Source organism: Pleurodeles waltl, chromosome 3_1, assembly GCF_031143425.1.
Source record: "Pleurodeles waltl isolate 20211129_DDA chromosome 3_1, aPleWal1.hap1.20221129, whole genome shotgun sequence".
Lineage (NCBI taxonomy): Eukaryota > Metazoa > Chordata > Amphibia > Caudata > Salamandridae > Pleurodeles > Pleurodeles waltl.
Genome location: NC_090440.1, coordinates 325,697,547 through 325,715,190, shown reverse-complemented (window position 1 = coordinate 325,715,190; position 17,644 = coordinate 325,697,547). Strand labels below are relative to the sequence as shown.

The following is a 17,644-nucleotide window of genomic DNA, read 5'->3' as shown; positions in this document are numbered from 1 at the left end:
CGAATGGTGTCTCAATCCGGAGTTGGCACAAGGACTCTTTCAGCAGTGGGGTGAGCCTTGGTGAGATCTGTTCGCCTCCGTAGAGAACGCGCAATGTCAGCAGTTTTGCGCATTGGAGTTTCCAAGGGGGCTATCGCTAGGCGACGCTTTTCGTCGTGAGTGGAGTTCAGGCCTCCTATACGCTTTTCCACCTATACCACTTCTGCCCAGAGTTGTCAAGAAAATCAAGAACGACCGGGCCCAAGTAATCCTTGTGGCTCCAGATTGGGTACGTAGAGTTTGGTATCCAGAGCTTCTCAAAATGAGCATCGGTCCTCCAATCAGGCTGCCTCTTCGGGAGAATCTTCTTTCGCAGCAGCAGGGGAAGGTTCTCCACCCAAACCTGTCAACTCTGCGCCTTCATGTGTGGAGATTGAGTGGCGACAGTTGATAGTTTATTACCTCCCTCCCAAAGTCTGTGACGTCATTCTGGCAGCCAGGCGTCCCTCTACTAAGTCGATCTACTCCTGCCGTTGGAAACGCTTTGTTTCATATTGTACAGAGAGGTCTATTGATCCTCTTTCTTCTTCTCTGTCTAACATCCTTTTGTTTATATTGTCTATTGCCCAGCAGGGTTCCTCCTTGTGGACTCTCAAGGGCTATCTTGCAGCCTTATCGGCTTTTCTTCAGTTGCCCGATCAACCAGCTCTGTTTAAATCACCTATAGTACAGAGGTTTTTGAAAGGGCTTGTGCATCTATTCCCGCCTGTGCCTTTCGTTATGCCCCAGTGGGATCTTAATTTGGTTCTTACCTTCCTTATGTGTGCTCCCTTCGAGCCCTCGCATAACTGTCCCCTCCGGCTGCTCACTATTAAAACACCCTTTTTGGTGGCAATTACATCTGCCAGGAGAGTGAGTGAGCTGCAGGCTTTATCTTCAAAGCCACCTTATCTCATGATATATCCTGAAAAGGTAGTGTTAAGAACTCGTGCCTCCTTCCTCCCCAAGGTGGTGACCCCTTTCCATCTGGGTCAGAATATCACCCTGTCCACCTTCTTTGCACCACCGCATCCCTCTAAGGAACAGGAGCGTCTCCATCGGCTGGACCCAAAAAGAGCGTTATCTTTCTACCTTGACAGCACTAAAGAGTTCCGGGTGGACGACCAACTTTTTGTGGGGTACGTTGGTGCAAAGAAGGGTCGGGCGGTGCAGAAACGATCCGTTTCGGGCTGGGTCGTTCTCTGTTTAAAGATCTGCTATGCTTTGGCAAAGAAGCAGCCTCCTGAGGGCTTCAAAGCTCATTCTACTGGGGGAAAGCTGGTACCACTGCGTTAGCACGTGGCGTACCGGTGGTGGACATCTGTCAGGCTGCAACGTGGGCTTCTTTTTACACGTTTGCAAAACACTACTGCCTGGATAGCCAGGTGAGAAGAGAGGGGCATTTTGGCCGCTCTGTTTTGCAGGACTTCCTAGTGTAAAAATCTCCTTCAGACCCACCGCCAGGGGTTATAGCTTGGGTATCTATTCTAAGGTAAGGAAGCTGCAGCTAGAAGTCTCTATCAGATGAACAAGTTACTTACCTTCGGTAACGAGGTATCTGGTAGAGACTCTATCTAGCTGCAGATTCCTTACACCCACCCAAGCCTCCCCGCTCTGCGGATATTTTATATACATATATATATATATATATATATATATATATATATATATATATATATATATATATATGTATATATATGATTTTGGCATTTTTTGCCTTTCTTAAAGGCATGAAAGAATTTTTACTACAAACAGTCAAAGTGGTAAAATCCATAATTGTTGGTTCTTTCATGACTCTGCGCTTCTGGCGTGGGAGGTTGTAGTAAAGAACCGACGTACGCGTGCCGCGACGGCATCTATATAGACAAACGTGACGTCATAGACGGCTCCAACGACGCATGCGGATCCGAATGACGCCGCCTGACAGCGCGAGCGCAGGGTACTGCTTAGAAAAAACTCCAGATTCGAAGCTGACACCAGGGAATTCTAAGGTAAGGAATCTGCAGCTAGATAGTCTCTACCAGATACCTCGTTACCGAAGGTAAGTAACTTGTTCTTCAGCTTTACCATTGACTAAAGTATTCTACATTGATTATAAAAATGTGATGTTGTTGTAATGTATAGCCTGCAACCAACCACTATTATGTAAAGCATTAAAAAAAAAACTCTCCTTGGATATCTCCGTCTTTATTCCCACTATAACTACGTTGTACTTGTTCCTTTACTTCACTTTGACACTGAGCTAGGCCTTGACTGCTCGACCAAGGTACTTGGCGAGTTAAAGAGGCTTCAGAAGGCAGTTTATAGCTGCAGAGAGTGTCCTGTGACCTAATTAGGTCTTTCAATCTAGTCTTTGTTGTTTTTGTGATTGCATGAATAGAACAAAAGTTTCATAGGAATGCCCAGCGGTACTAGTTGCAGGGGACGGATTTTAGACTGTACAGGTTCTCCAAAATTAGAAGATACCTAGTGTTTGTGTTGATTATGCTGGCACGTGGCTAATTGTCCTAGACCCGTGCTGAGATCACACATTCATTTAGTGTTTTTGTGCAGTAAGGACCTATTGCGCTGAATATTCTTACTCTTCTCTCACTCGCAACTGGATGTGGCGACTCTGTTCAGCGTTAGTATTAATACTAAAATAGTAAGCCTATAATCCGAGGGTCAAATGTCACCTATCTGAGATGTGGTACTATTATGAAAAGAGACGTAGGTTATGTTTTAGCAAGTATTGAACACGTGCATAGCTTGCTGTGTTAATACTTTTGAACTTGGAGGAGTGCAGGTAAGTTAACGTTTACTGACCTTGTTTTTTTTCCTTCACAGGAAACTACTGTTAAGCAACTGCAGTCTCCACTTCCGTTGCCAACAACACTACCTTTGCTTTCAGCAAGTATAGCAGCAACCAAAACTGTCATAGCCAATCCTGTTCTGTATTTAAATAATCATATACACGATATTCTTTACACTATAATGCAAATGAAATCACCGCCTCATCCTGAAAGCAGAGATGTAAAGGTAAGCCACCGAACTTGATGTAAATTATGGTAATTATGTTGTTATAATTATTACAATTGCATTTCAAAATGTAAACGTTTTTAGGTTCAGTGCAACATATTATGTGATCTCTGATGCAATAATGACTGCACTTTTTGGCCAAGGATCGAAATGGAGAACGAAAAGAAAGTAACATTTGCATCAAACAATGTCAAGCTATGGCCTTATGTACAGAGCCATTTTGCTATTTCAAACCCTGCGAATATAAAAGTTCCAAGATTTGCAACCCTTTTTGTGATTTGGGAAAGCGACTCCCAGGCGTCCTAACAGCAGTTCCTTTCTTTCTGCACCAGCAGTGCAGATCTGGAGAATTAACTTGTTCACTTTCAACCATGTTTTTCGACTTATTTATTGACTCTTTTTGAGCAGCTTTTTCCCAGTGTGCTAGGGACATGTCCCCTAACAGACCCACGGGTTTGTAAGCCTTGTGGGGAATGTTACAGACAGATGTCTGATACTGATTCCCACTTAGTACACCTGTGGTGTCTGGGGTCAGTCTGTGACTCCAGCGCTGTATCGACTATCGGTAGATGCACCCAAAGGCATTCCAGAAGTGCAACATGAAGCTCCTAGCAGCACGGCAAAAAACAGGCACCTCGTTGTTCCCAGTCCTGATCCCGAGAAAAATCTAAGACTGGTTAAAGAATTGGTCTCATGATCGGTCGTCTTCGAAGTCCAAGTCATCATCATCAAAGTCGAGTAAGTCAAAGACACACGAGAAGAAATCCAAGTGTACTTTGTGTTATTCCCCTTGACATTATGCTTCTAGGCTCCGCTTCCGCACTCCTCCTGCAGAGCCAAAGGTTGGATCCACTCCACACATCCCTCATTTCTCTGGAGCTGGAGCGACCGCTGCCCATCTTTAGGAGTTTTTTGTGACCATGCATTCAATTTGTGGGCCCCTGGCTCCCTCTAGCATGCCTTTGGGCCCCATGTATTGAGACTGCACAGCTGGCATTGGAAGCAGGCTCCTTGGTGGTACTGCAGCTGGACCCTCTGGCTCCACCTCCGAATCCAGACCAATCCTGAGGCTAGGAGAGTCCACTGGACTGGAAATGTCTCCAGATGCTGGCCTGGTCTTGCCTCCAGGACTTGTCATGGAGGAAGTCGCATTCTTCACTATTGTGATGAGGAGGGCAGCAAAGGTCCCTGGTCTACAGCTTCCCTCCATCCACCTGAGGACCAGTGTCCTAACAGGGATGTTTTATCCAGGACTATCTCTTTCAAAGCCTCTTATTCCTGTCAATGAAACTGTCGCGGACACTCTCCGGGGGACTTAGGCCAAGCCCTGCACAGGGGTTCGAGTGCACAGAATGATTGCCTGTCACTAGCACCCTACTCCTGAGGTTCCTGCTTTCCTCATCCAACTCCCAAAAGCCTGTTGGTGCAGTCCTCGACTACTAAACTTAATCCAATTGCTTTCCCCACATCTCCTCTAGATAGGGAATCCAAGAGGCTGGAAACCTTTGGAAAAAAACCCTTCTCTGCTGCCAGCCTAGTATTGTGGTTTGTGAACACCGCATGCCTATTGGGTTAATAGTTCCACACCTTGTGGGGCACAGTCCCATAAGTGCTGCCCATGGTCTCAGAAGAAGCCCGAGCCATACTGACCAGGCCGTTATTGATGGCTGAGAGGCAGCAAAGGTTTCCATCTAGTGTGAGACTTGGTATCACACAACAAAAAAATAAGGGCATAATTCTGGCTTGCATACCCCTACTCATACTAGGATTATGAAACTGCATTCTGTGTCCTGCATATTGCAAAATACTCTTGCATGAAAAATGTATCTTTTGATTATCCTGCTGAGCTCATGAATATCCCTGCCCCAGTGTTGGAACGTTGTATACAAATTAAATGGAGATAAATTATAGTGAGGTTCTGACAAGGTGTGCTTCTACTTCAAATTGGGATTGAATATTTCTGTGAGTGATTGTGTAAAAATGTTTAACAGAATGATACCAAACTTGACATGTCTGATTTGGCATGCAGACCCCACAGATGTCGCAGGTGCTAATGCAGTATTGATTGAGGGCTGATGATATTGATATAGTCTTATGCTATTCCTTCTTGGCTCTGTAAAACGGATCATTCTGATGGATAATTCTGATCACACATTGCTCATCTTCTGAATCTGCCTGGCAGCAGACTGGATCCAGAATTTTTTCTACAATGGTCTCTTGTGCTGGAAGCTGTCTCCCTCGGGCTCTGCAGTGGCCTTGTTCGGCCGCCAGATGTGATCAGCTATCGTTTATGCAAATGGAGCTGCATACAGGCACCACCCTTGCGTCACTTCCTTCTTTTCTAAGTCTACTGACACAGATCTGGAGATTCCTGCTACTTTTTCTTGAGTTATCTGGAATACGGCCTAGGTTGGGTGCCCTTCCCCCTAACCAGATCCTTTCGTATCAAGGACTTAGTCAATATATCAATCCTAAGCCAGACAACTCAGGGGACTATAACCCCACAAACTACCTGTACTTTAAATGGAGACGATGTGTTTTCGGTAGCAGTTGATTATGTGAGACTCAAAGGAATACTTTTTGATAGATCGTTCTTAGCCCTTTTTCATCATGAATAGACACACCCAAGAATAAGCACTAAGGATATATTGTTATAATTGTTATTCAAAATAATAAAATTCAAATCTTATCCAAGTGCATAAAATATGTATACCAGTAACTATAACAACAAACAACCCAATGACAATGCCAGTTGTTTTCAGGCTGAGTAAAACGAAATACTGCAATATCATAACACTAATTCAGTATGTCATTGTATTCAACCTCCAAGTCACCTTTTCCAGCTTCTTGCTAAACTGCTTTTGATCAAGAAGAGTCAATAAGAGTTATTAAATGGTCTTGCACCAGTACACCTTTGTAGGAAAGTGCCACTGTTGGCATGGTTACCCCCCAGTTTTTGCCTAGTGTTTGCCCAGTGTTGATGCCAACTTTGAAAGTGTGCTGGGATCCTGATAACCAGGCCCCAGCACCAGTGTTCTTTCCCTAAAACTGGGCCTTTGTTTCCACAATTTGCACAGCCCTGGTAGACAGTCCTTTGTAAAAGGTACTCCAGGTATCAAGGGCCCTGTGGCCATGGAAGGTCTCTAGGGGCTGCAGCATGTCTTATGCCACCCTAGGAGACCCCTCACTCAGCACATGCACACTGCCTTGCAGCTTGTGTGTGCTGGTGGGGAGAAAAAGACTAAGTCGATATGGCACTCTCCTCAGGGTGCCATGCCCACAAACCACTGCCTGTGCATAGGTTAGTCACCCCTCTAACAGGCCTTACAGCCCTAAGGCAGGGTGCACTATACCACAGGTGAGAGCATAGCTGCATGAGCAATATGCCCCTACAGTGTCTAAGTCCATTCTAAGACATTGTAAGTGCGGTGTGGACATATTAAGTATATGGTCTGGGAGTTTGTCATTACGAACTTGACAGCACCATAATGGCTTCACTGAATACTGGGAAGTTTGGTATTAAACTTCTCAGCGCAATAAACCCACACTGATGGTGGATCTTAGAGATGCCCCCTGTATGCTAGCCCAGCTGCTAGTGTAGGATTGACCAGTCTGTGTCAGCCTGCTTGCACTCGGTGGTCAAAAACAAAGCCTGTCCTGGGTGGATGTGCTTCACACCTCCCCCTGCAGGAACTGTAACACCTGGCAGTGAGCCTCAAAGGCTCAAGCCTCGGGTAACTGTGTCCCAGGGCACTCCAGCTACTGAAGATACCTGCCCCCCCAGTCAAAGAACCACCTCTGGCAGTAAGTCTGGCGGGAAAGTTAGGGAAAACAGGGAAGAGTGACCACCCCCAAGGTGTCCAGTGCTGAGGTGACCCCCTCCCTGCAGAATCCTCGATCTTAGTTTGGAGGACAGGGACCGATATGGATAGGAATGTGCCCCACTCCCCAAAGGGAGTTGGCACAAGGAGGGTGTAGCTATCCTCAAGCCCTTTAATCTAGGATTTAAGGGCCTCCCTGAACCCAGCTCACCAGATTCCTGGCGACCTACAAGAAGAAGGACGACTGCTAAGCTATAACCCCAGCAGAGAAGAAGGTAGATGATTGCTGTGGCCCCAGCCCTACCGGCCTGCCCCTGCTTCAAAGAATCTGCAAAAAGACCAGCAACGCGTCCAGCAGGCCCAGTGACCTCTGTCAACTCCAGAGGACTGCCCTGCACCCAAAAGGACCAAGAACTCCTGAGGACAGTGGATCTGTCTGAAGAAACTTAAAACTAAGGACTCCCACCTCACTCCTGATGCATGAGTCCTGACCCCTGTGTACCCGAAGCCCACGGCCTGTGTCCACCCAGCAAGGAAGGGTCCCCTTGCAATTGTGAGCAAGTGCCCACCCTGGGTTGACCTCTCCACCCCTCCACAATGACTTCTGCAGAGGGAATCCCAAGATCCCCCTGACCAAAATCTCCGGACGAAGAGATCCGACACCTAAAGGACACACTGCACCCACAGCCCCCAGGCGTTGGAGAAATGGACCCCCGGTGCCTCATCATTCAGCAGGTGGCCCTCCTCCCTGTTCAACCAGTCGTGTGCCAGAGACCTCCCCTTCCCCCCCTCCCTCCTCACAACCTCGCCTGCAGCGTCTGAGTGACCCCCGGGGTCTTCTCATAGACCATTGGAAACCCAACATCCTGTTTGCACCCTGCATCCGGCCGCCCCAGTGCCGCTGAGGTTGTGTGTTTGGTGCCTACTTGTGGCCCCTCCAGGGCTCCTCTAAACCCCCCGGTCTGCCCTCCGAGTCGCGTGTACTTACCTGCTGACTGACCAGATTCCGAGTACCCCCCGACTCCATAGGACCCCACGTTAAATTTGCTCAACTTTGACCTCTGCAACTGGCTGGCCCCGTGTTGCTGGTGGTGGGCGTTTAGGATTAATTTGAACCCCAAACGGGGGACTTTCTAAAACCCAGAGACTGAGACTGTAAGTGTTGTACTTACCTGTAAACAGATCTAACTTTTCTTCCCTCCTGGAACTGTTTAAAAATTGCACTATGTCCATTTTAAATCAGCTTTTTGCCAATAATTCAAAAACTGTATTACTTACCTATTTCAAACAAAATACTGTTGATACCTGTGTGAAATATGAAAATGCTAAGGTACTTACCTGCAACTTGAATCTTGTGGTTCTAAAAATAAACTAAGAAAATATATTTTTGCAATAAGAAAGCCATTGGTCTAGAGTTAAGTCATTGAGTGTGTGCTTTGTCTATTTCCTGTGTGTGTACAATAAAAGCTTTGCACTATCCTCTGATAAGCCTAACTGCTCAACCACACTACCACAAAAGAGAGCATTAGTATTATCTACTGTAGCCTCTGTTAAGCCTCTGGGGAACCCCTGGACTGTGTGCACACTATATCTCACTTTGATATAGTACATACAGAGCCAGCTTCCTACAACCTTAATGGATGTTATTTCGTAGAAGGGGAGTTGATGTCTCTCCCCGGCCTCCAGCCGTTATGGGGTTGTAGCAAACCAGAGAAGACTGTTTGGCTTTATCAAGACAACAACCAGTGTACTTGTCTTTGATTAGGAATTGGTTTGAAGCTTCTGCACCAAACCTTGGTCTCTCAGCCCCTAGAAATTTCCCAGTCTCTAATCTCTCATTTTCATAATCTATATACTATTTGGAGCTTTTCTTTTTTTTGATAAACATATTTTATTGTTTTTAAGAAGACATAGCAAAAATGTAATACAAAGGATACAAAAAAGGAACATAGGTGTAACGAGCAGAGAGCATTTGCATTTCAATATGGCATTGTAATAGATATCAAAGACAGTTATGGGATCCGAACAATCACAGTGCAGGAATAAAGATCTAGGCCAGAGGGTGGGCCACGGCAATAGTTCTGGTGTAGCCAACTTATCCAGCCCTTTGTCTCTTATTATGGTAGCAAGTCTATCCATCTCCCCCATATCCTTTCAAATTTCCGGGGGATGGGCCCTCGAGGGAGATCCAGGTCGCGGCTATATCTCTCTTGGCGATCAACAGGGCCGTGGCCACCAGAGCCCGGTGAACCCGTGTTCCCCCCCATGTCCTCCATCACTCCCAGTAGGACCAGTTTTGCAGATCTTTGTTTTTCATAACCCAAGACTTTCCCCAGTTTGTGGAGCACTGAGCCCCAGTAGGGCTGTATCACTCGACAGGACCAGACCATATGGAAAAAATCGGCAGACACGGTCAAGCATCGTGGGCATTGGGCAGAGGGTCGAAGGCCCGCGCGGTGTAGCCTAGAAGGAGATAAGTATGCGCTGTGTAGGTAATAGAATTGCACTGTGCGGAGCTTAGCCGACACCGCCAATGACCTGGGTGCCATCATGGCTTCTTTCCCTTCCGTGTCTTCTAGGGCTCCCACCCATAACTCCCATCTAGATCTAATGGGGTTCAAATCTCCGGGAGCCTTATTGATCAGCGTTTTGTAGATTTGGGAGACACCCTTCCCACCCAGGTTTCACATGAGTAGTTTGGCCTCTAGCGGGTTAAACTCTGGCAGAGAGCCTATTGTTGGTATGTGGGTTCTTAAAGCGTGTCTGAGTTGGAGATATCTGAAGATTTGTGTTTGGGCTAGTTGGAAGTCCTCCCTCAAGTCTTGGAAGGATTTCATATTTTCCCCTGACCACACATCTCCCACTAGGAAGATGCCCACCAAATCCCATTCCACTAATCCCTCCAATGCCGCAGTCGCACTTAGCCATTTCCCTCTCCACAGTGGTGTCTGACGGGTAACAATGGCGTTCCAGTGGGTGAATCTTAGGGCAGCACGCCATGCCAGAAAAAACGCCCTGGTAACCTCCCCCATTCCTTGGGGTAGGCGATTCCCATACATTATGTCTAGAAGGCGTGGGAATCCCAGGAGTTCCAGCTCCACCAGGTAAGCTGGGTCTCCCCCCCCCCCATTAAACCAATCGTGGATCACTATTAGTTGGGAGGCCAGATAGTACAGGTAGGGGTCCGAGGCACCCAAGCCTCCATCATATATCCCTCGTCAGCAGTGTTGGGCCGCCACTCGATGTCTGGCACCTCTCCAGAGAAACAACCACGTGGCACTTTCAAGAGCTCTAAACCTGGAGCGGGGGATGAGTAGAGGGAAATTTTGAAAGGTGTATAAGTGCCTCGGCAGGATCATAATTTTATATAGAGCCATTCGACCCATTATGTTTAGCGGCAGAGTCTCCCATGTCTGAAGGTCTGCTTTGATGCGTGACAATAACGGTGTCAGGTTTTTGGCCCAAGTCAATTCCGGCAGCAGAGACACCCAGATACCCAGGTATTTGAAGCCTAGCCTGCGCAGTGGTATCTTATCTTGCCAATCAAAGCAGTCCCGGGAGTGTGCAAGCGGGATTAGTATTGATTTGGCAGGGTTCATCTTTAGTCCTGATGCCAGTTCTTAGCGTCTTAACAGATTGAGGCATCGTGTGCCTGTTATGCTGGGCTCTTCCATGTACAGCAGGACATCGTTGGCATAAAGCGCTATTCTATCTTCCTGGGAGTGGCTCCAGTGCCAACCGCGATTTATTGAGTCAGATCTGATCATCTGGGCCAGAGGTTCAATGGCCAGGGTAAACAGAAGGGGAGACAGAGGACAGCCCTGCCGTGTACCCCGATGGACCTCTAGAGTTGAGGACAGGGTCCCGTTAACCTGCACCCGGGCAGTAGGGTTGACGTATAGTGCTTGAACCAAGCAACAAAATCTCAGACCGAGGCCCGCGCGTCAGAGTACCAAATGGAGAAACCCCCAATCGACCGAGTCAAAGGCCTTTTCAAAATCAATGAGTAAAAGGGCAGCGGCCACGTTCAGCTAATGCTATGTGTAACCGACAGATGCAATGCCCATGTAGGAAGTTGGCTCTGTATGTACTATATCAAAGTAAGAAATAGCATGCACGGAGTCCAAGGGTTCCCCTTAGAGGTAAGATAGTGGCAACAAGAGATAATTCTAATGCTCTATTTTGTGGTAGTGTGGTCCAGCAGTAGGCTTATCAGAGGGTAGAGTTACGCATTTGTTGTACACACACAGGCAATAAATGGGGAACACACACTCAAAGACAATTCCAGACCAATATGTTTTTATATAGAAAAATATATTTTCTTAGTTTATTTTAAGAACCACAGGTTCAGGATTTACAAACAATGCTTTAAATGAAAGGTATTTCACTTAGGAACTTTAGGAACTTTGAATTAGCAAAATAGCATATACGGTTTTCACACAAATGGCAATAAGCTATTTTAAAACTGGACACAGTGCAATTTTCAACAGTTCCTGGGGGAGATAAGTGTTTGTTAGTTTTGCAGGTGATTAACCACCTACAGGGTTCAAAGTTGGGTCCAAGGTAGCCCACCATTGGGGGTTCAGGGCAACCCCAAAGTTACCACACCAGCAGCTCAGGGCCGGTCAGGTGCAGAGGTCAAAGTGGTGCCCCAAACGCAATGGAGAAGGGGGTGCCCCGGTTCCAGTCTGCCAGCAGGTAAATACCCGCGTCTTCGGAGGGCAGACCAGGGGGGTTTTGTAGGGCACCGGGGGGGACACAAGTCAGCACAAAAAGTACACCCTCAGCGGCACGGGGGCGGCCGGGTGCAGTGTGCAAACAGGCGTCGGGTTTGTAATGAAGTTCAATGGGAGACCAAGGGGTCTCTTCAGCGATGCAGGCAAGGGGGGGTGGGGCTCCTCTGGGTAGCCACCACCTGGGCAAGGGAGAGGGCCACCTGGGGGTCGCTCCTGCACTGGAGGTCGGATCCTTCAGGTCCTGGGGGCTGCGGGTGCAGTGTCCTTACCAGGCGTCAGGTCTTTGAAGCAGGCAGTCAGGGGGAGCCTCTGGATTCCCTCTGCAGGCGTCGCTGTGGGGGTTCAGGGGGTTCAACTCTGGCTACTCACGGGCTCGCAGACACCGGGGAGTCTCCCTGTAGCGTTGGTTCTCCACAAGTGGAGCCGGGGGCGTCAGGTGCAGAATGCAAAGTCTCACGCTTCCGGCGGTAAACGTGTGTACTTTCAAAGTTGCTTCTTTGTTGCAAAGATGCTTCTTCCTTGGAGCAGAGCCGCTGTCCTCTGGAGTTCTTGGTCCTTTTAGATGCAGGGTAGTCCTCTGAGGCTTCAGAGGTTGCTGGACCCTGTGGAACGCGTCGCTGGAGCAGTTCTTTTGAAGTGGTGAGACAGGCCGGTAGAGCTGGGGCCAAAGCAGTTGGTGTCTCCGTCTTCTCTGCAGGTTTTTCAGCTCAGCAGTCCTTCTTCGTCTTACGTTGCAGGAATCTATCTTGCTGGGTTCTGGGAGCCCCTAAATACTCGACTAAGGGGTGTGTTTAGGTCTGGGGGGTTAGTAGCCAATGGCTACTAGCCCTGAGGGTGGGGGGGGGGGGCACATCCCTAATCCTATTGGGGGAATCCTCCATCCGCAAGATGTAGGATTTCTAAAAGTCAGAGTCACCTCAGCTCAGGACACCTTAAGGGCTGTCCTAACTGGCCAGTGACTCCTCCTTGTTTTTCTTATCATCTCCTCCGGCCTTGCTGCCAAAAGTGGTGCCGTGGCCGGAGGGGGCGGGCAACTTCACTAGCTGGAGTGCCCTGGGGTGCTGTAACAAAGAGGGTGAGCCTTTGAGGCTCACCGCCAGGTGTTACAGTTCCTGCAGGGGGAGGTGAGAAGCACCTCCACCCAGTACAGGCTTTGTTACTAGCCACAGAGTGACAAAGGCACTCTCCCCATGTGGCCAGCAACATGTCTGGTGTGTGGCAGGCTGCTAAAACTAGTCAGCCCACACTGGTAGTCGGATGTGGTTTCAGGGGGCATCTCTAAGATGCCCTCTGGGGTGTATTTTACAATAAAATGTACACTGGCATCAGTGTGCATTTATTGTGCTGAGAAAGTTTGATACCAAACTTCACAGTTTTCAGTGTAGCCATTATGGTGCTGTGGAGTTCGTGTATGACAGACTCCGAGACCATATACTCTTATGGCTACCCTGCACTTACAATGTCTAAGGTTTTGCTTAGACACTGTAGGGGCATAGTGGTCATGCACTTATGCCCTCACCTATGGTATAGTGCACCCTGCCTTAGGGCTGTAAGGCCTGCTAGAGGGGTGACTTATCTATACCTATAGGCAGTGTGAGGTTGGCATGGCACCCTGAGGGGAGTGCCATGTCGACTTACTCATTTTATCCCCATCAGCACACACAAGCTGGCAAGCAGTGTGTCTGTGCTGAGTGAGGGGTCCCCAGGGTGGCATAAGACATGCTGCAGCCCTTAGAGACCTTCCCTGACATCAGGGCCCTTGGTACCAGGGGTACCAGTTACAAGGGACTTACCTGGATGCCAGGGTGTGCCAATTGTGGAAACAAAGGTACAGGTTAGGGAAAGAACACTGGTGCTGGGGCCTGGTTAGCAGGCCTCAGCACACTTTCAAATCATAATGTGGCATCAGCAAAGGCAAAAAGTCAGGGGGTAACCATGCCAAGGAGGCATTTCCTTACACAACCCCCCCACCCCCAAACGAAAGAGGATGATACTAACCTTTCCCAAGAGAGTCTTCATTTTCTAAGTGGAAGAACCTGGAAAGGCCATCTGCATTGGCATGGGCAGTCCCAGGTCTGTGTTCCACTATAAAGTCCATTCCCTGTAGTGAGATGAACCACCTCAACAGTTTGGGATTTTCACCTTTCATTTGCATTAGCCATCTGAGAGGTCTGTGGTCAGTTTGAACTACAAAGTGAGTACTCAGCTTCTTTAGGGACCAAACCACAGCAAAGGCCTCCCTCTCAATGGCACTCCAACGCTGCTCCCTGGGGAGTAACCTCCTGCTAATGAAAGCAACAGGCTGGTCAAGGCCATCATCATTTGTTTGGGACAAAACTGCCCCTATCCCATGTTCAGAGGCATCAGTCTGCACAATGAACTGCTTGGAGTAATCTGGAGCTTTTAGAACTGGTGCTGTGCACATAGCTTGTTTCAGGGTGTCAAAGGCCTGTTGGCATTTTGCAGTCCAGTTTACCTTCTTGGGCATTTTCTTGGAGGTAACTTCTGTGAGGGGTGTCACTATGGATCCATATCCCTTCACAAACCTCCTGTAGTACCCAGTCAAGCCAAGGAATGCCCTGACTTGAGTCTGGGTTTTTGGAGCTGCCCAGTCCAGAATAGTCTGGATCTTGGGCTGGAGTGGCTGAACTTGGCCTCCACCTACAAGGTGTCCCAAGTAAACCACAGTTCCCTTCCCTATCTGACATTTGGATGCCTTGATAGAGAGGCCTGCTGCTTGCAGGGCCTTCAAAACCTTCTTCAGGTGGACCAGGTGATCCTGCCAGCTGGAGCTAAAGACAGCAATATCGTCATTATAAGCTGCACTAAAGGACTCCAAGCCACCAAGCACTTGATTCACCAACCTTTGGAAGGTGGCAGGGGCTTTCTTTAAACCAAAGGGCATAACAGTAAACTGATAATGCCCATCAGGTGTGGAGAATGCTGTCTTTACTTTTGCTCCTGGTGCCATTTTCATTTGCCAGTACCCTGCTATCAAGTCAAAGGTACTCAAGTATCTGGCTGCACCTAGTTTGTCTATCAATTCATCTGCCCTTGGAATGGGATGGGCATCTGTCTTGGTGACCGAATTAAGTCCTCTGTAGTCCACACAAAACCTCATCTCTCTCTTTCCATCTTTGGTGTGAGGTTTGGGGACTAAGACCACTGGGATAGCCCAGGGGCTGTCAGAGTGCTCAATGACTCCCAATTCCAGCATCTTGTGGACTTCCACCTTGATGCTTTCCTTAACTTGGTCAGACTGTCTGAAAATTTTGTTTTTGACTGGCATGCTGTCTCCTGTGTCCACATCATGGGTACACAGGTGTGTCTGACCAGGGGTTAGGGAAAAGAGCTCAGCAAACTGTTGCAGGACCTTCCTACAGTCAGATTGCTGTTGGCCAGAGAGGGTGTCAGAATAGATGACTCCATCTTCTGAGCCATCTTTAGGGTCTGTGGAGAGGAGATCAGGGAGAGGTTCACTCTCAGCTTCCTGGTCCTCATCTGTTACCATCAACAGATTCACATCTGCCCTGTCATGGAAGAGTTTGAGGCGGTTCAGATGGATCACCCTTTTGGGGGTCCTGCTAGTACCTAGGTCTACCAGGTAGGTGACCTGACACTTCCTCTCTAGCACTGGGTAAGGGCCACTCCATCTGTCCTGAAGTGCCCTGGGAGCCACATGCTCCAGAACCCAGACTTTCTGCCCTGGCTGAAACTCAACCATAGCAGCCTTTTTGGTCATACCACAACTTCTGGAGTTGTTGGCTGGCCTCAAGGTTTTTACTTGCATTTTCCATATACTCTGCCATCCTTGAACGTAGGCCTAGTACATAGTCCCCTATATCTTGTTTAGGCTCATGAAGAGATCTCTCCCTGCCTTCTTTTACAAGAGCTAGTGGTCCCCTGACAGGATGGCCAAACAGAAGTTCAAAGGGGGAAAACCCTACTCCCTTCTGAGGCACCTCTCTGTAGGCGAAAAGCAGACATGGCAAGAGGACATCCCATCTCCTTTTCAGTTTTTCAGGGAGCCTCATGATCATGCCACACTCATTCCACATGTGTTTCAGGTATGCTGACATAAAGTTGGTACCTCTGTCAGACATCACCTTCTTAGGAAATCCCACTCTGGTAAAAATACCAATGAGTGCTTTGGCTACTGCAGGGGCAGTAGTCGACCTAAGGAGAATTGCTTCAGGGTATCTAGTAGCATGATCCACTACTACTAGTATGTATTGGTTCCCTGAGGCTGTGGGAGGTTCAAGTGGACCCACTATGTCCACACCCACTCTTTCAAAGGGGACCCCCACAACTGGAAGTGGAATGAGGGGGGCCTTTGGGTGTCCACCTGTCTTACACTGGCTTGACAGGTGGCACAGGAGACACAAAACTCCTTGACCTTCTGGGACATGTTGGGCCAATAGAAGTGATTGACTAATCTCTCCCACGTCTTGGTCTGTCCCGATTGCCCAGCAAGAGGAATATCATGAGCTAAGGTTAGAATGAACTCCCTAAACTCCTGAGGCACTACCACTCTCCTAGTGGCACCAGGTTTGGGATCCCTTGCCTCAGTGTAAAAGAGTCCATCTTCCCAATAGACTCTGTGTTCCTGTTATTTTTCCTTTGGACTCTTCAGCAGCTTGCTGCCTAAGGCCTTCAAGAGAGGGACAGGTTTCTTGCCCCTTACACAACTGTTCCCTTGAGGGTCCCCCTAGCCCTAGCAGCTCAACCTGATAAGGTTCTAACTCCATGGGCTCAGTTCCCTCAGAGGGCAGAACTTCTTCCTGAGAAGAGAGGTTCTCTTTCTCTTGTTGTGTTGAAGCTGGTTCCCCAGTCTTCTTTCCTTTTCTCTTGGAGGGTTGGGCCCTTTTTCCAGGCTCCAACACCACTTTTTCACCCTGAGCCTTGCACTGTACCCTTGTCTTGACACACACCAGTTCAGGGATACCCAGCATGGCTGCATGGGTTTTGAGTTCTACCTCAGCCCATGCTGAGGACTCCAGGTCATTTCCACGCAAACAGTCTACAGGGATATTTGAGGAGACCACCACCTGTTTCAGGCCATTGACCCCTCCCCACTCTAAAGTTACCATAGCCATGGGATGTACTTTAGTCTGATTGTCAGCGTTGGTGACTGGATAAGTTTGTCCAGCCAGGTATTGACCAGGGGAAACCATTTTCTCTGTCACCATGGTGACACTGGCACCTGTATCCCTCAGGCCTTCTACACTTTTCCCATTAATTAAGAGTTGCTGCCTGTATTTTTGCATATTAAGGGGCCAGGCAGCCAGTGTGGCTAAATCCACCGCACCCTCAGAGACTAATGTAGCTTCAGTGTGAACCCTGATTTTCTCTGGGCACACTGTTGATCCCACTTGGAGACTGGCCATTCCAGTGTTAGCTGGAGTAGAGTTAGAAATTGAACCTTTCTTGGGACAGGCCTTGTCTCCAATTTGGTATCCTTGCTGATTACAGCTACGACACCAGGACTTTTTGGGATCAAAGTTTTTACCCTTGTACCCAAAATTGGATTGTGAAGAGGCTCTGGACCCTCCCTCCTGAGCAGGTTTTTGGGGCCCTATAGAAGACTCTTTACTTTTTTCCTTGGATGTCTCAACACTCTTCCCCTGGGGAGTCTTTGTGACCCCTTTCTTTTGGTCACCCCCTGTGGAAGTCTTGGTCACCCTAGTCTTGACCCAATGGTCCGCCTTCTTTCCCAATTCTTGGGGAGAAATTGGTCTTAGGTCTACCAGATTCTGATGCAGTTTATCATTGAAACAATTACTTAACAGGTGTTCTTTCACAAATAAATTGTACAGCCCATCATAATCATTTACACCACTGCCTTGAATCCAACCATCCAGTGTTTTTACTGAGTAGTCTACAAAATCAACCCAGGTCTGGCTCGAGGATATTTGAGCCCCCCTGAACCTAATTCTATACTCCTCCGTTGAGAATCCAAAGCCCTCAATCAGGGTAGCCTTCATGAGGTCATAGGATTCTGCACCTTTTCCAGAGAGTGTGAGGAGTCTATCCCTACACTTTCCAGTGAAC

General features: G+C 48.2%; 1 protein-coding gene across 2 annotated transcripts in view; it reads left to right on the top strand.

Moving 5' to 3' along the window:
• DMXL2 (Dmx like 2) overlaps nt 1-17,644 on the top strand; it is a 1,615,381-nt gene that overhangs the window by 891,923 nt on the left and 705,814 nt on the right. For both annotated transcript variants that reach the window (XM_069222485.1, XM_069222484.1), the window contains exon 25: nt 2,845-3,036. In XM_069222485.1, coding sequence (XP_069078586.1) covers nt 2,845-3,036 — 192 coding nt within the window. The remainder of the gene's footprint in view (nt 1-2,844; nt 3,037-17,644) is intronic.